The 17,002-nt window shown below is 39.4% G+C and overlaps 1 protein-coding gene across 1 annotated transcript in view; it reads right to left on the minus strand.

Moving 5' to 3' along the window:
- Window positions 1–17,002, minus strand: part of USP3 (ubiquitin specific peptidase 3) — a 266,304-nt gene that overhangs the window by 108,789 nt on the left and 140,513 nt on the right. The window contains exon 9 of the mRNA XM_078685262.1: window positions 13,823–13,969. Within this exon, the coding sequence (XP_078541388.1) occupies window positions 13,823–13,969 (147 nt within the window). The remainder of the gene's footprint in view (window positions 1–13,822; window positions 13,970–17,002) is intronic.

The following is a 17,002-nucleotide window of genomic DNA, read 5'->3' on the forward strand; positions in this document are numbered from 1 at the left end:
CCATGTCAGAGGCAGTGATAATCACGCTTCTCAAACCTGGCAAGGATCCGGTTGACTGTGCCTCATACCGTCTCCTGTCTTTGCTCAATGTGGAAACTAAACTGTTTGCAAAAGTCCTTGCCAATAGGTTGGTTCTGCTGGTCCCACTTCTTGTTGCTCCGGAGCAGGCGGGGTTCGTTCCAGGCAGGAACCTCACATATAATTTACGCACTGTGTTTGGTGCACTGCAACACATCAAACCGGACACGCCAGCAGCTGCGTTTTTTTTTTTTGATATAGAGTAGGCATTCGACTCTTTCGAGTGGCCATTAATGACACATGTCTTATCTAGGATGGGAGTAGGCCCGGTCTTTTTACAGTTGCTGGCCACCTTATACAGCAAACCTACGGCGCGTATAAAAATTGGCAACATAGTTTCGGACCCTATACACGTTACCAGGGGCACATGTCAGGGCTGCCCCCTGTCGCCGTTATTGTATGCCTTGGTGGCGGAGCCCCTGCGTTCGCCTTGTGGGAATACCACCAGAACCGGGGGTATGTTTTCCACACTATACAATTATTGTCTCTACTTATGCTGATGACACGCTGTTGTATGTTAGGCACCCCGAAACTAACCTCTCAGCTGTACTACAGGAGGTGGTGCGCTTTGGCGGACTATCGGGACTTCAGGTTAATTGGTCCAAGTCAATTATCTTTCCTCTTACGTCGAATACCTCTGAATTCGTTCTGGATTATCCCCTCGTATGGACCACGGACGTTGTGCGATACCTAGGCATTAGAATCCACACGAACTCCGAGATAGTTTTCCAGGAAAACTATGGGCAACCTTTCATAAGTTGGAGGACGATGTGGAGAGATGGATTACGCTTCCCCTGTCGGTGTTGGGTAGAACATCTATCATGAAAATGGCGGTACTTCCGAGATTGCTATTCTTATTCACGAATATCCCCATGGTACTTCCGAAGGCCTTTTTTTCATCGCCTTACGACATTGATGGTCCGGCTGGCGTGGGCGGGAAAGCAGCCGAGAGTTAAATGGCAAATTGTAGTTTTACCATATTCTATAAGTGGGCTGGGAGCCCCGGATTTTGAATTGTATTGTAGAACTGCACAATGTGCCCATGCTCACTATTGGATTCATGGCGCTCCTGATATTCCGCATCTTAGGCTAGAAACGGAGGTTGCTGCACCATTGCCACTGCCTGCAATGCTGTTTCAGAATGTTGACCGAAGGGCCTGTAACCTGGACTAAATTAACTCCACTGCAAATGCCTGGCATCAACTTCTACAGTTGCAGGCGGGAGCTATATTGTATTCTCCGAACGTTCCTCTGGATTGGTGCACCTGGATAGCCCCTTGTAATGAAAAGGGAGTCACTAAAGCACTGAGCACGTTAGGAGTACACATGGTTTGCAGGTGTAATCTGCAAGGTCTGGGAAAACCTTAGTAATGTTGATCAACATCCCACCTTACTGACCAGATTCCAATTCCATAGAATTAGGCAGGAGCTTAGAGAATTGCTAGGGGAAGAATATCTTGAACCCCCGGAGGTGGCAGCGTTAATGTACATTATAGGCGCTGCATCCCCGAAACGCATGGCTGCCAGACTATATAGCATATCTATGTCACACTGGGTGCACCAGTACACGAAGGCCCGTTTGGCGTGGCAGCGAGATTTAGAGATAGCTATTGATGACGCCATGTGGACCTATTGCTGCATGAGTGTGAAACGCATATCCCTTAACGGCCGTCACCAGCTGGTGCATTTTAAATACCTTAACAGGGAATATTACACCTCGGAGAGGCTGCACAGATATGGGTTGCGGGATAGTAGGCCCTGTGACCGTTGTAGGGCACAGGTAGCTGACTTTCTTCATTTGGCTTGGGGGTGTCCAGGTATTTCGACATTTTGGGCAGAGGTGTTTAAGGAATTGAGCCATATCACAAAGCTAGTTCTTGTACCTGACTCCGTGCTAGCATTACTTGGATACTCTAAACCCCTTCCTAAAGGGGTGAGGTGAGGTTCTGTGAATTCTGAACCCGTGGGTTCCATTTTGTGTATGGCAGCCATTTTGTGGTTGCCCTCACATAGGCCGATGATTGTGGCTGAACTAGTCTTTTAAGGACATGTACACCTTAGCTCGAGTTCATGCTGACTCCTGTTTGACCTGAGTGAACTGACCCTGTTGCCTGAAGCTGACCTTGCTAAAACAGTTCCTTCCCTTTAGCTGATCAAGATTAAGGATCAGAGCACAGGACATCATAAAGTTTTACTGCACACAAACATGCCTTATCCTACTTCTATCTGTTTCTGTTTCTTCTTTTATGGTCTATTTACGATATGGGTTGTGGTCCTTTTTTATTATGGGTTTGTCCGGCTTGTCTAAAGAAGAATGTTGGGTTTGTTCAATGATTGAATATGGGCCGGACAACTGTACAATGGGTTTGTCGTTTGGCAGACCTTGCATGTCCATGTTAGGCATTTTTTGCATGCTTGCAAAAGCAAGGACTGCCCCTTACTTTTATGCTGAGTTTTGTAACCCTCAGCATATATAAGGCCTCTGTTCTCCGTACTCCTCAGACTACCTCATTCAGTTGCTACGGCTTCTGTGTGACGTGGCCTCACTTATTAAGTTTAATAAAGATGCCTTTTCATATTTTCAGCTTCTGTGCCAAGTTCTTTTTTTTCTATTAGTAAGTATTCCCTGAGAATGAAGACTACATTTCTTCAAATGGCGCAGCCAACGTGGGCTTCATCAGAGAAGTGACTATCTGTGGGAGTGATCTTGTCAGAGGACTGAATTCTACTGAGGAAGACAGAACAGGATTCTAAAAAGGAGGTACTCTGTGCACAGGGATTCTGGAGATGGTTTGTTTCTGCAGCCCAGTAAATTTCTGATCTTCCTGATTTTGATCCTCCACATGATGTCACTCCTGACTGAGAACCTTTTTGGCGTGAGTATTCTAAAAAAGACCGTTAGGTCATGTAGAACTTGACAGTTAGGATTCGGATAACCTTTTGATTAGTAAGAATAAGAAGTACAAGTGGGTCGCTCCCACGACTTTGTTTGGTTTCTTGGTTTTGATTTGGTTATTGCAATTACCAAAGCCGAGGGGTTGGTTTCTTGGTTTTGATTTGGTTATTGCAATTACCAAAGCCGAGGGGCTCGTATATTTGCGAGTATATCGTTTTTGATAACCCCTTGAAGTTTGAAGCTAGATTAGTGAGCTATAAGATGCCTGGTCTTAGCAAATTTAGGACTGTAACTTTGGAACTTTTGAATTTGTGTTGGCCAACTTTGGATTTGTATAGGTTTGTATATGCGAATTGCAATTTGTGTAGAACAGGTAATGAGGAGAATTTTCTCTATTTGGTTTAGTTGAACGGTGCACGTACGAAAGGTACATTAAGCACTACATTGATTATAATATTGTATATTTTGCAATATTTTTGGCATGCCTGTTTAAAAGCTCACATAAGAATGTGTGGCTTTATTTGGAAGGTACCATAGTGTGATGTGAAATTAATTAGCCGGCTCTCCTAGAAGGAATACTTAAATAGGTTTAAGTATACAAACATATTTCTTCCTTGGTGATTCTGTAATCCCCAGGGAATTAAAATATGACATAATACAAAACAAGGATCCTTTGTTCTGCGCAATTTTATAAATGAAGATATGCAGAGCGATTTTTTGGTGTTCTGCCAGCCAAAGCTAGTGAATTAAGTGTGTTTTGGCTTCTTGGATATGCAGCTGTTTTTGCAGTCTTTTGGAACACTATTGAGAAGCATTTCTTGTAAATATGACTTACAACTAGTATTTGCAAATAGTTTGGTTTAAGTACAGTCTGTGGGCTGTCCTTTATTTTTTGTTCTGAGTATTGATTTGTGGGTTAACTGTGTGTTTAAATGTCTATGTGGTTTTCCCATTAGTGCAACTTCGGTAAGTACATAGCGATGGCGCTATTTATGAAATGCATGGCTAAAGCGCGCCGTATTGTGTGTCCTGAGTGTTTCACCCCTTTCTGTTTATGTCTGAAATGAGCTCAAATGTGCGTTTGTGTTTTTTTTAATGTTTTCAGTCTATTAGGCAAAATGTCTAAATGCTTAAAAAAATAAAATTAAAATTCACATTCACTAGGAATAAAAAAGGCCCCTAAAAACGAATGGTGTGTTTTTGTAGAAAAACCAACTTCTAGCATTTCTTCATTATTTTGTATTACAGGAAGACATTTCAATTAAGGGTTTCCTCTCTTTAAGCATTTTTGTACGCATATTCTGGGCTCTGTTGCTAAATAAAAATTGTCCTTTTTAGAAAGAAAAATGTGGCACCAAATTTTGTTATGTTTTAAGTTAGGCTTCTGTGCTTAGGCTTATAAATGAATGCGTCTAAAAATGATAGGCAAGGGATGCAGCTTGCTTTTATATGTGGTATTATCAAAAATGATTGAGTTTATTAAAAATAATTATTAAATTATGAAAAATTATTATTAAAAATAAGTGCTACAAAATTCGTTTTTTTACTATTCATGAAGCTTAATGCTCATACTGTGACCTCCTAGCATTATAATTTAATTTGAGTTGTGTTGCACTGCATAATGAGGACATTAGCATATGACATCTCACTTAGCGCAGGCGTAAAAAACTCATTTTTCTAAGCATTTGCATGAGATATGTCTAATGTCTAATATCTGTAATGTGTAAAGAACATTCTGAGGATGATTAATATGTAATATACTTATAGGATATTTATTTTTAAGTGCCCCAAATATCAAAGTCGAATTTGGGTATTTTTGCCATTTATAATCGCTTTAAAGTGCTTTTAGGCTTCAGTGAATGCATACATTTAGGTATAATACAAATTTGCAGGCTGTCCTCATTTGGGGTTTGCTTTTAAATGGCCCAGTGAGATTCATTTAAGGTTGATGAAATATGTACCATTGCAACAAGCACTTGTGCTAAAACTGGTATGTGTGTTATTAGATTCTGTGAATTATTCACAGTAAATGTTGTTTAATAATCTGGAAACAGAGATAATTTTTTAGCGCCTAAAAAGGAGACATTATTTTTCAAAATAGAGTGAATTATTGCAGGTTAGGAGGAATTAGGAAGGCCTTTGTCAGCCTCAGAATGAGCAGAGGGTGGGGGCTAGTAGAGCTGAACAGGCTTGCTCAAGTCGCGCTGAGGTGTTATCTTTAGTTTCCCTGTAAACAATGGAAGGAGGCTGTCATGTTGACATTTATGACCTTTTAAATTAGGGCCTTGTCTCTGTGAAATGCAGAATGACCTTGCTAAACAGGCCTCTAAAGGGAGGGTTTTCTGGTTTCTCCATAAGAACAGTTGCTTTTATGTGACAGAAAATGAGGTATTGCATTAAGTTTTACACAAAAAATAAGATGAAGCCCTTTACTAAAATTTTGAAGGCTACATGCCTAAGTAAGAACGATTTGCCAATTAAGAATTATTTTTTTTCACAGTGGAAATTGTAGGTGCTAAATTAATATGGAGTGTCAGTGAAACAATTCTACTTTTAGAAAGTTAAAATTAAGGTGACTGAATGTTGCAAGCTGACTGACAAGATGATAACAGTTAAGTAATGGAAATTTATTTTTGTGTCTGTTAATTTGTATCATGTTTGGTCTTCTGATTACAAGTTATGCAGCATATTTGTTTGTTATGAGAAATGTTTTCTCTTTTGTGTGTTGTGTATTTTTTTTTCTTTTTATTTGCTTCTGCTCACAGATCATCCATGGATTGCTCTGGGTGATTTTAAGGCTGACAAGACACGTGAGTTTGGTTGGTTGAAATGAGATGTGTTTTTGCAAAAACTCCTTTGGAAAAGAATGTCCATGCGTTTTTCATGTTTGTGTATTTTGTTCTATCATGAATTGTTCTTGCTGGTTCTGTGTGTCTGAAAGTTGTATTTGACAGCAGATATCCACTAACTGGTGATCTACTGTCAAAAAGGGAGGGTAAGGATTTTAAACCTGACACCGTGTTATGCGTCACCGCTCATTTATATATGCTATTATTTTGTCTATGCTTTTTGTGCTTGATATACAGCAAGTATATCTGATGGCTTGACATGTGCGTTTTGTGCGTTTTTTTTGCATGTTTTTGTTTTATGTTGTTACTTTAGATACTATTACAAGTTCACCTGTGTTGTGAAGGGTTCTACATGACGATGTATATCGCTGTACAACAGTTGGGTGAATTTGCGCTAAATTTTACAGATATGATATTTTTTCATCCTGTGAGCGAGACAGACAACACTTCACCAGTGCATGTCTATTTTGGCTATATAGTATTGAAGTAAAATAAAAGAGATATACAGGAAACAATGTTTCACCTACAGTTGGTCACATTGCTGCCCCCTTTCCTGTAAGGAACAGGCAGCCCTAAATTTATGTATCCTGAATTGGACGTAAGGATAAATTATAGATCTGTGACTTTTGTGCATGGTGACCTAATTTTTATATTACATTAGTCAGTTTTGGTCTGCTTCCTAAATAGTGTATGGCCTTGTACCATAAAGGAAACAAGGTTTAATTTTTTTCCCCTGAAAAAGGGAACTGGAACATTAGCTGAGATTACCGTATATGGTGTAGAGGCCAGCGGTAGAGCTAACGTTTGTGAACTATTTTGATTTTTTGTGTATGTATGTATGTTTGTATAGACGTACTTGTATAGCGCGTGACTGTCACCCGGCGGGCATCCTGGCGCTTTCACCCCCACTCTTGGTGTTGTGTCACATGCCTGACTATCACCCAAGTAATTTCTTGTTCTTCCTATAGATTTTTCTTTCGTCACTTCTCCCCTGATTGATGTTGCATCGTCCCTAGTAATTGGGGATGTTAGCTGTGTCCTAGTCCCATTTTCCATTTTCCCTTTTCCATATTCCTTTCACCTGTTAGCCTTCTGTTATTATTATTATTGTATTAGGTTCACACTTCCAGATTGCGGTAATGTACCAGAGACCCCCATATTATGTATAAATCCCTTTTGTATAACAAGACTGGTTTTTAAGAATTTTCTTTGGGCCTACCTCGATGTTTTCCAGTCTGACCGTCATGGTAGTGATGGACTGGTTAACTGACTCAATGCTATTATAAGACGAGTTTCCACATTTTGATCATTAGTCTGTGTATTGCACAGTGCACATGATGCACAGTTATTTAAAGGGAGGTATTTACATGTCCCTGATAATCTGTATCATGCAATTTCTCTTTTGAGATGTTCTAGATAAGGAATTTAGGAACACCTAGACTTAATCATTGAGAGAAGAAAATATGTTTATCCCATTAGACGATGTCATCATGTGTGAGGACATCCATTCAGATAGAATCCCTATGTCGCTATCTACCTTTAGATGGTAGAGGATATGCTCTCACATGAAAATGAATTGAAGAGGCTGGAGGCACTGTTTTGCCTACTGTCTTTGTATTACTTTTGAGAATGACAGTGTGTTCCAGACCAGAATTGTCTCATGGCGTATGGCCACTCCCTCGCAGATTGCAGACCACCTGCTTGCAATCCTCTTGTTAAAGACAAACTGTTTTTTTGTACTAAATTGAAGGTAACTAATAAATGTGTCCCATTTCCTACGTCACTAGGTTCTGCGGGATTAAGTCATAATAACCTGCGGAGCTTTGATGAAAAGCTAATTCCCATCAGTGACAGTCCCAGCACCCAGAAAAGCAGCAAGGCTGGACAGCGATCGCCAGCGCGCCATCCATGGTATCTCCAAAGAATCGTACTTGCTCCATCAGACGACATTGGACATCACAGAACCAGTTTCAGTGCAAAAGAGCGAAAGAGAAGGATTCCAGTTATTTTGTTTTCACCTGTCATGTGCTGGTAACCTCTGACAGTAGGAGGTTTTAGTTTTTCACCTGTCATGTGCTGGTAACCTCTGACAGTAGGTAGTACATTGAGCCCCTTGGCCTGAGTTTTGGCCACACACCCCTTTTCTTTGCTTCAACGGAAAGGCAGTGCACCGGAGGATCCAAGACCGGCAAAAGGCACTACATTGTGGTACCTATGATTAAATGAAAGAGCAGCCCGAGCATCCTCTGACACTGAAAAGCGAGTGTTGGATTCTGAAAGTGTTGCTGAGTATGACAGCCTGTTGCTCTTTCCTGATTAATAATACTTGGGTCTGCATGAGATGATCTGTGCCCATGATCAATGGAGAGCACACTATCTGTAGTGCCTGCCGCAGAGGAGAGATATTGGTGCACTGCCTTGAGACATTGAGACTTTCAAATAAGCTGCGAGTGATTGCCAGGAGGGCACTCCAACGGATACTGAGAAGGACCATTTTCATGAAAGGCCTGAATGAAGAGGCCCATGCGGAAGAAAACAACAGAAGAGGATTTGATTAACAATAGAAGCCTGCCGGAGAGGCTTGAACGGACTCTGGGTATTTCCAGTGCGATTGCATAAAATGGGTGTTAGGAGACTAATTTTTGCTGTTTTGCTGGGATTGTTTTAAAGTAGTATTCTGTTTAGTAAAAGCAGAATAAAGTCCATTCCCTGTGGAATAGTATCCCTTTTCACCTCAGAGCATCGATGAGGATCACCACTGTTTCACCTGAACATATAATAAGTTACTGAAATGCATAGGAGCCATAAAAAAATGTTACTAGATAATTTTAGGATTTGCTTTCTGCTTAGAGTTGTGAAAAATGATAATTTTGTTTGTAATAGTGGTCATTACTTTCTCCTGTTGTCCATATGTTCTTAATAACATGTTTTCTAGTATTTTTAAGCATGACGTTGCCTTTTGTGGGTTGGATTGTTTTTGCTACCCAATTGACATCTGTACCCACCTCCCAACCTATGGCTCTTCCTACTACTACTTCTTCGCATTCTTTCCATACTTTACCTGAACATGAACTGGTTAGGAGGTCAGAGTTTACTAATAATTCCTTTGTACAGCTTCTGCATCAACACCAGTTAGTAATGAACACCACTAATTGTTGGGTGTGTGGTCTTATGCCACATACTACAGATAGAGGTATTCCCTATTTGGTTCTGTCATTTAGTTACAATGGGCCAGTATGGGCATATCAGACGATGTTTATTTATGCCACCGAAGTCTATCCCTTGCGTTCCATGAAAGATAACTCGAGTAATAATGCCTTAGTGAAAGGAATAACGGATAATATTGACATCAATTCATATACAGACTGAGTGATTGCCTATGTAAGGGCAAAAGGAGGGTCTGAGGTTCTGTGAATTCTGAACCCGTGGGTTCCATTTTGTGTATGGCAGCCATTTTGTGGTTGCCCTCACATAGGCCGATGATTGTGGCTGAACTAGTCTTTTAAGGACATGTACACCTTAGCTCGAGTTCATGCTGACTCCTGTTTGACCTGAGTGAACTGACCCTGAAGCTGACCTTGTTAAACCAGTTCCTGCCCTTTAGCTGATCAAGATTAAGGATCAGAGCACAGGACATCATAAAGTTTTACTGCACACAAACATGCCTTATCCTACTTCTATCAGTTTCTGTTTCTTCTTTTATGGTCTATTTACGATATGGGTTGTGGTCCTTTTTTATTATGGGTTTGTCCGGCTTGTCTAAAGAAGAATGTTGGGTTTGTTCAATGATTGATTATGGGCCGGACAACTGTAAAATGTGTTTGTCGTTTGGCAGACCTTGCATGTCCATGTTAGGCATTTTTTGCATGCTTGCAAAAGCAAGGACTGCCCCTTACTTTTATGCTGAGTTTTGTAACCCTGAGCATATATAAGGCCTCTGTTCTCTGTACTCCTCAGACTACCTCATTCAGTTGCTACGGCTTCTGTGTGACGTGGCCTCACTTATTAAGTTTAATAAAGATGTCTTTTCATATTTTCAGCTTCTGTGCCAAGTTCTTTTTTTTCTATTAGTAAGTATTCCCTGAGAATGAAGACTACATTTCTTCAGAGGCCTTTGATAGATATGGGGCTGTTGATGGCTAAACGCAGGGTGGCGAATAATTGGTTTAGGGGCCCTTTACTGACAATTTTGAGATGGAAGGAGGACATGACATTGTAGCACGCAGACTGAGCTTTATAGTGAGCTACTTTCCCCACATAACAGACCAAAACCTTTTTGGAAGTTATACACTACCTACCAGCTTACTGCTGCGTCTGCTGACAACGATACTCCCGACCGGTGTGACATAGGGTCCACCGTCAGCTCTGCACTGGTTAGTCCAACTGTTTAAATTGTGGTTTTTTACATGCATGTTGGTGGTTTCTGTCTCAGGGTACATGTAAGCTTTTTGATATTGCCATTACCTAGGAGATTTTGGATGATGTAGCGATGCTAACTGTGTATTCGTGATGTTCACCTAGAAGTGTGTTGAATTTACTGTGACACATGGTCATGTTGGGGGCTGTGCGGATTGGAAAAATGCATTACTGTGACTTGTAATTGTTTTGGATTCAGTAAATCAATAAAACAAATTAAAAAGTTTTTTTTTTAAGTCTTAGTCTACCCACTCTTTTAGGAGAGAGAGAGATTCAAATCTGAACTTTTACATAAGGAACAGATATATAAAATTTTTTAAAGAGAGAACATCTACCTGCTCATTTGCCGTTAAAGCTGTGGTTATGGAGTTTGAACCTATTATATGCATCTTACGGGGAGAACAAAGAAGGCTGAACATAAAATAACTAGCAATAACGGATGACAGATGGTCTTTGATAGAAAAAAGGTGATGGAGCTGTAGCAGAAAATAATCAAGATGCTTCAGAGAGTGTCACCAAACTAGACTCTCACCAAGGACACTAAAACAGGAATCAACTAAAAGAGGTCATGTCATTTATTTTCTTAAGGATTTCTTAAGTGCCTGATATTGCCAAGACAAAAACTCAAAGAGCTCATTGTTGTAAAAGGAAGACTCTTTCTATAAAGAAAAACATGGAATCAAAACGAAGACCATTTTACTTCTAGAGTTTACGGATTTCATGGAGGGTGGTCTAAAAGCTAATGTCAACGAGCGATTATTAAATATTAAAATCTGAAAATGTGGTTAAGACTACTGCAGTCAGCAGAAATGTTTGATTTATGACTAGCATCGAACAACAAAGACTCTTATGGACTCAATCACCATTGTCGTTTCAAGGTCACACAAAGAAAAGTCCATAAGCTGAAGTCAGGAGATATATACTTCAAGCTATATCTCTAACTAAACATAACTGTTAATAGGCTTGGTGTTGCGAGACTCAGTTTTTCTAGTTACGATATGTTGATTAATTAATGGTTAAATCTATCACGTTGCTTTAATTTCCAACTATTTTTTACTTTTCCTATTAGTTTTGTGATGTTTATAAAGTCGTCACCCTTAATAATATTTCAAAACAGCAGTTTAATCAGAAATAGAAACTAGATAGCGGGGTCTTAAAAAGTGTTTGCCGTGTTTCCTTCTTATTTGCTAGGGATTTTTAAGTGATATTGTTTGTCAATTTACTTTCATTCAATGAGCACAAACACAAGCTAACCCAGTTTGGTTTGTCATTGTGTGGCTTACATAGTTCCTTCACAACAATAGCACAGATAAAAGACAGTTACTACAAAAGGTTAAATTAAAGTCAGTAACTAGAGTTTGTTGGGGAGATTGTTGCAGGCATGAAGTCTTTTCAGGCTTGTTTGTCATGTGCACTCTTGCACATAATTAGGGATGAGTGACTGGAGGGAATGGAGTAGACACCACACAGTTTTCAAGGAGTGTTAGAGCATATGCATTTTTTTCACAACAGCATCTACAAGCTTGCACAATTTAGACCACTGGCTTCTCAATAAGTAATGTGAAGACACTTGTGTGTGCCATTCCCTGGTACAACAATACTTTTTTTCACAGAGTAAGGCCCTGAATTAAATACCTAAAGGAAACCAAAGGTTTCTAAAATGAAGTACAGTAGCCTTTCTAAAATGTTTTTACAGGATGTCTATGTTGGAAAAATACAGACGCAGGAAACCTTTATGGGATGTATACAAAAGTTTATAAGCTCAATAATTTTTTGTGATGGTGAGAATTTCTAATTCAATTGGTCACAGAGTCAAATGCTGCCTGACGCCAAGAAGTCACCTTGCTTTCTACAAGGGTTCTTATCTTCCTTGAAACACAACTCCCATCTGGGCTTTGCAACTTCCCTTTTACCACTCAAAGCGTTTTTCCCTTCTGGCGCTTCGCTCAATGAAGTGTACTGTTCAGATTGCATCACTATCTTGGTTTCCCTGTACCGACTACCAAATGTACATCAATTTGTTTTGTATAGTGCCTAATATTTGCAAAACTGCTCATCATAAGTAGTCAAGCTATGTTCTAGGAAGGAATTCATGCTTTGTTCTGCAGTTTTTTCAGCAACATTTAAATCAAGTTTTTGAAGTTATTCTTTGTTCCACTCTGTGTGGATCGATTACTTGTCGATGTTTATGTTTAGTTGGAGGGGTGCATGTATGTAGTAGGCCGTATGTGGGAATGGTTGGGTACAGTGCACTAGGTTCTGACACATGGTCTGGTCATGTTGTGGTGAAACTGGCACTACTAATATTTGTGCATTTGTTTAACTATTTCAGATAATGAAAGAATTCAATCTTTATTCTATATGAAATATTTTGACCTAGCAATGAACAAAGATTTCAGGGGCAACTAAATACCACTCAGCGCTTGGATACCCTCACGGGTGACAAGCAGCGCTCTACAGGTCCACCTTACATTACATATATTACCATGAGAGATGGTCAAAGAAATCACTGCTTATTCCGTAGACGAAATAAGGAAAATCAAAAAGCTGTAAAGCTATGTAAGAACTACCGATTCTAAGGTAGTATAATAGCTCATTCTAGTGAACCCACTTGAAAATGCACATGTGGCAGTTGTAGAGACATGATTATGGTGTATCGGACTAGGCATCACTCTTGAAATCTTCTTAAGATTTGCAAGTTGTTTCCCATCTTGGTTTCCCTGTACCGACTACCAAATGTACATCAATTTGTTTTGTATAGTGCCTAATATTTGCAAAACTGCTCATCATAAGTAGTCAAGCTATGTTCTAGGAAGGAATTCATGCTTTGTTCTGCAGTTTTTTCAGCAACATTTAAATCAAGTTTTTGAAGTTATTCTTTGTTCCACTCTGTGTGGATCGATTACTTGTCGATGTTTATGTTTAGTTGGAGGGGTGCATGTATGTAGTAGGCCGTATGTGGGAATGGTTGGGTACAGTGCACTAGGTTCTGACACATGGTCTGGTCATGTTGTGGTGAAACTGGCACTACTAATATTTGTGCAGATGTTTAACTATTTCAGATAATGAAAGAATTCAATCTTTATTCTATATGAAATATTTTGACCTAGCAATGAAAAAAGATTTCAGGGGCAACTAAATACCACTCAGCGCTTGGATACCCTCACGGGTGACAAGCAGCGCTCTACAGGTCCACCTTACATTACATATATTACCATGAGAGATGGTCAAAGAAATCACTGCTTATTCCGTAGACGAAATAAGGAAAATCAAAAAGCTGTAAAGCTATGTAAGAACTACCGATTCTAAGGTAGTATAATAGCTCATTCTAGTGAACCCACTTGAAAATGCACATGTGGCAGTTGTAGAGACATGATTATGGTGTATCGGACTAGGCATCACTCTTGAAATCTTCTTAAGATTTGCAAGTTGTTTCCCATCTTAAAAACATGATTGAATGTCTCTTCCTTTAATACCATGATTGTCCATGGACTTGTTTCAATCTTTACTACATCTGCTCGGCTCAATGCAAGAAATTATACAAGTATTTAAAAACCTTTAAGGTAATGTAAATAACTCTTACATGCAGCATTTTTTGCTTGAAGACCGACTGGAATTTTCTTGTGAAATGATGGAACGCAGAACTCCATTATAGCCTCCTTGAAGCTCCAAGTGAAGATGGTCCAAGAGGTAACGCATGAATTCATGGGCATCTTGTTGCTGATATCCCCTGAATGGTAAGGCAAAATTTACAGGTGTATGTATTGCTATTGAGTAACAACAATGAAGAATAACACATACTAGGGACTGCCAACTGACAGAAAGGACAAATGGAACAATTAACTCACCGTTACCACCATAATGTGGTCTAGCGGCTAAGTTGCCAACTGTAGATCCAGGAGACTTTGGTTCTAATCCGACTCTCCCACTTTACCACATTGTGTGGTCATGGGCAAATTACTTCATCTCCCTGTGTCAGTTCCTACATCTGCCAAAATTGGGAACACTTAGAAAAGGGCTAAATGCTGCTGTAAAACACTATATAGGATAACGTATATTTTAAAATAACATATTTTAGGCTCCCTTAGTTAAAAGAAGCTTTATAAGTAGTAACAAGTTGGAAGTCTTACGAGTTTGATGGCTAATCGGCAGCAAACATGTTATATTCAAAAACAAGGATCGCATGTACCTAGCCTTTAACTTTACGTTTAAGCTGTTCCACATGCCAACCGAGTTTACATGACGTTCCTCAATCAGTGTAACCAGGGGTGAAAGACGATTGTCTTAAAGTAGAAGAAATATGAGGAACATTCGTAATCTGTAGTATTCTCTGAAGTCTGAGATAGGTAAAATGTGCATCCAGGATTCAAGCAAGAAGTGTGTGAAGTAGCTGCCATCACTGAACCCCGAGTGCAGTGTTAAGGATCATGAGATGGCTAAATGGTTCTGCAGTGCTAGAGATACTGACTTATTGTTGTTCTAAAGTCTATACCAGAAACATCTAGAACCTGATGGTAGATATAAACCACGGTTACTCCTCCAAAACCCTTATTTTGAAAGTTACCGTTACTTGCACTCCAGGTTTACCCTGTATTTACTCTTGAAGCTTTAATGTGGCAATTCTGCTTCAGTGGGTTCGTCGCAAACTATTATTAAACCCCTGCATCTGTTGATGACTATCATTTCTTCTGTGCTGCAGTTCTTTTATAAGTACAATTATATGTGTGTATGTTACCCATGTACACAAGCCCTCCCTGTTGTAGTCTGAGACTGGGTTCATTCTTTCTATGACATCCCTTCCACCGCAATTCAAGCACTAACTATTGCACTTTGAACAACATTAAGACGAATATCAATGTCACAATTATCTAAGTTGTTCAAGTATACAGAAACACAGATTCTACAGTTTCTCCAAATGAGCCAAATCTCATGACCCAGCGGTGGCTTTTCTTTCGTCTCAGTTTTGTTCCTATGCCATTGGATATGTGGCTTCAAGACTTGACCAGTCTAGGTTACAATCGTATTCAACAATAAGGTGTAGAGTGGAAAATTGATTTCTTTTGGATTGCTACATCTTTCTCTATTTATTTCCTGATGTTTTGATCTATTTTTGCTGTCTTCTGACACTATCAGGTAATTCAGAAGCAATTGTAACCTCTGATATCCTCTCCTGGTAAACTTTAGAACTTCACAACAAATCTTAGGCTGATCTCCAAAGTGTATCTGTCACCAATAAAGAACTGTACCTTCGTCAACACTGTGTCCAAATCATGTTTCCACCTTCAAAATGCACACTTCTCAGCTCTTATCAGTTCTTCAACTTCTCCTAATTTACAGCTTTTCTGTTCATCTTTAGTTCATTGGCTTGTCTTGCAAAGTAAATCCTCCCCCAACTGCGACATCTACACTTACCCATTAAGCATGGATGTCACAGCTATAACTATATCAATGATCCCTCAATATTTGACAATTAATTTTTAAGTACATTTGCTTTGCCTTTAAAAAAATCAACGTGGATATTGATCTTAGTTTTAAACACATTTCTGGTAATTATAGCCACTCAGGTGAGCTCTTAAACTAAGCTTGTTCCTCTAGGATAGTGTTGCATAGAAACATATAGGTTCCTGCTCAACGTCTAGGTTATGCAAGAATAAATCCAAGTTTAACATAGGTTCTGGTAGCTGTTCTGGACAGAAGACATTTAAGAAGAAATTATTTCTAGCTGTGTACTTAAGTAGATTCTGGGCTCCTTGACAGTGGTATTAAGGATGCTGCCATCATCAGACACTGAATGAGGTACATGAAAGAGCATCTGTACATTCCACATCAGGTGAAGGTGAACATCAACAGTACCAAATGGACAAAGGAAAAATCAGTGCAAGGAACTCCCTGCATAGCTTTTCAAACCATTGTAAGATTTTGATTCAGCAGACCTCTATGTTCATAAATTTCACAAAGAACATGCAGATACAGACAACATAAAATCCCACACAGACACTCAAAGACGTTCTGTTTGCATAAAAGTAGAAAAGTAAACTTTTTTGCACTTAAAATAAGTGATCCTATCTGTTAACTATGCTACAATCAAAAGGCAATGACAGGTAGCAATGGAGTGAATGGGTAGCTCTCACATAGTGCTAAAGAAAACAAATAAATCACCTCTTTCACCAACGGTTGGCAATGCATTGATTATACTTACAAGAGTACTCTGGCTACACCTAAGCCCAATATATCAGTGCCTACAGTGCTACTCCATCCAGTTACCTAGTGCAGAATGTGAGTAACCCTGAAGTGCATCACTGTCAGCTCAATGGTGCAAGGTAGAGCAAATGAGGATGGCACAGGAATTACATAGGTTAGGCACCTGGCCTTTAAAGGAGTCATGCAGTGCATAGTGCAGCTCACAAGCTGCTGTCCATTCCCAACCCATTTTTCTATATGGATCAATGTTTAGGCATAAGCAGTGCGGATGTTGTATTTCTGGGGTATTCTTCCCAGTTACTCCTTTGAAGCTTTGATCTATAAAGTAGCTGTCACTGATAGCAATTTCAGTGATGTACCAGTATAATAGTATAGGCCACACTAAAGCATTAACCAAGTGAGGCTAGAATGAATCACTTAAAATGACTCATCCACGGGATCTAAGTCATGAAAGTATAAGTTTTCATACCATGTTTATTCTAAAATGAGTTTCTCATTCTCAATAGTTTAAAAAAAAATTCTGATACAATTTGGATAATGCCATACATTATGTTGCGATTAG

The sequence above is a fragment of the Lissotriton helveticus genome, chromosome 3_2 (assembly GCF_964261635.1).
Source record: "Lissotriton helveticus chromosome 3_2, aLisHel1.1, whole genome shotgun sequence".
NCBI lineage: Eukaryota > Metazoa > Chordata > Amphibia > Caudata > Salamandridae > Lissotriton > Lissotriton helveticus.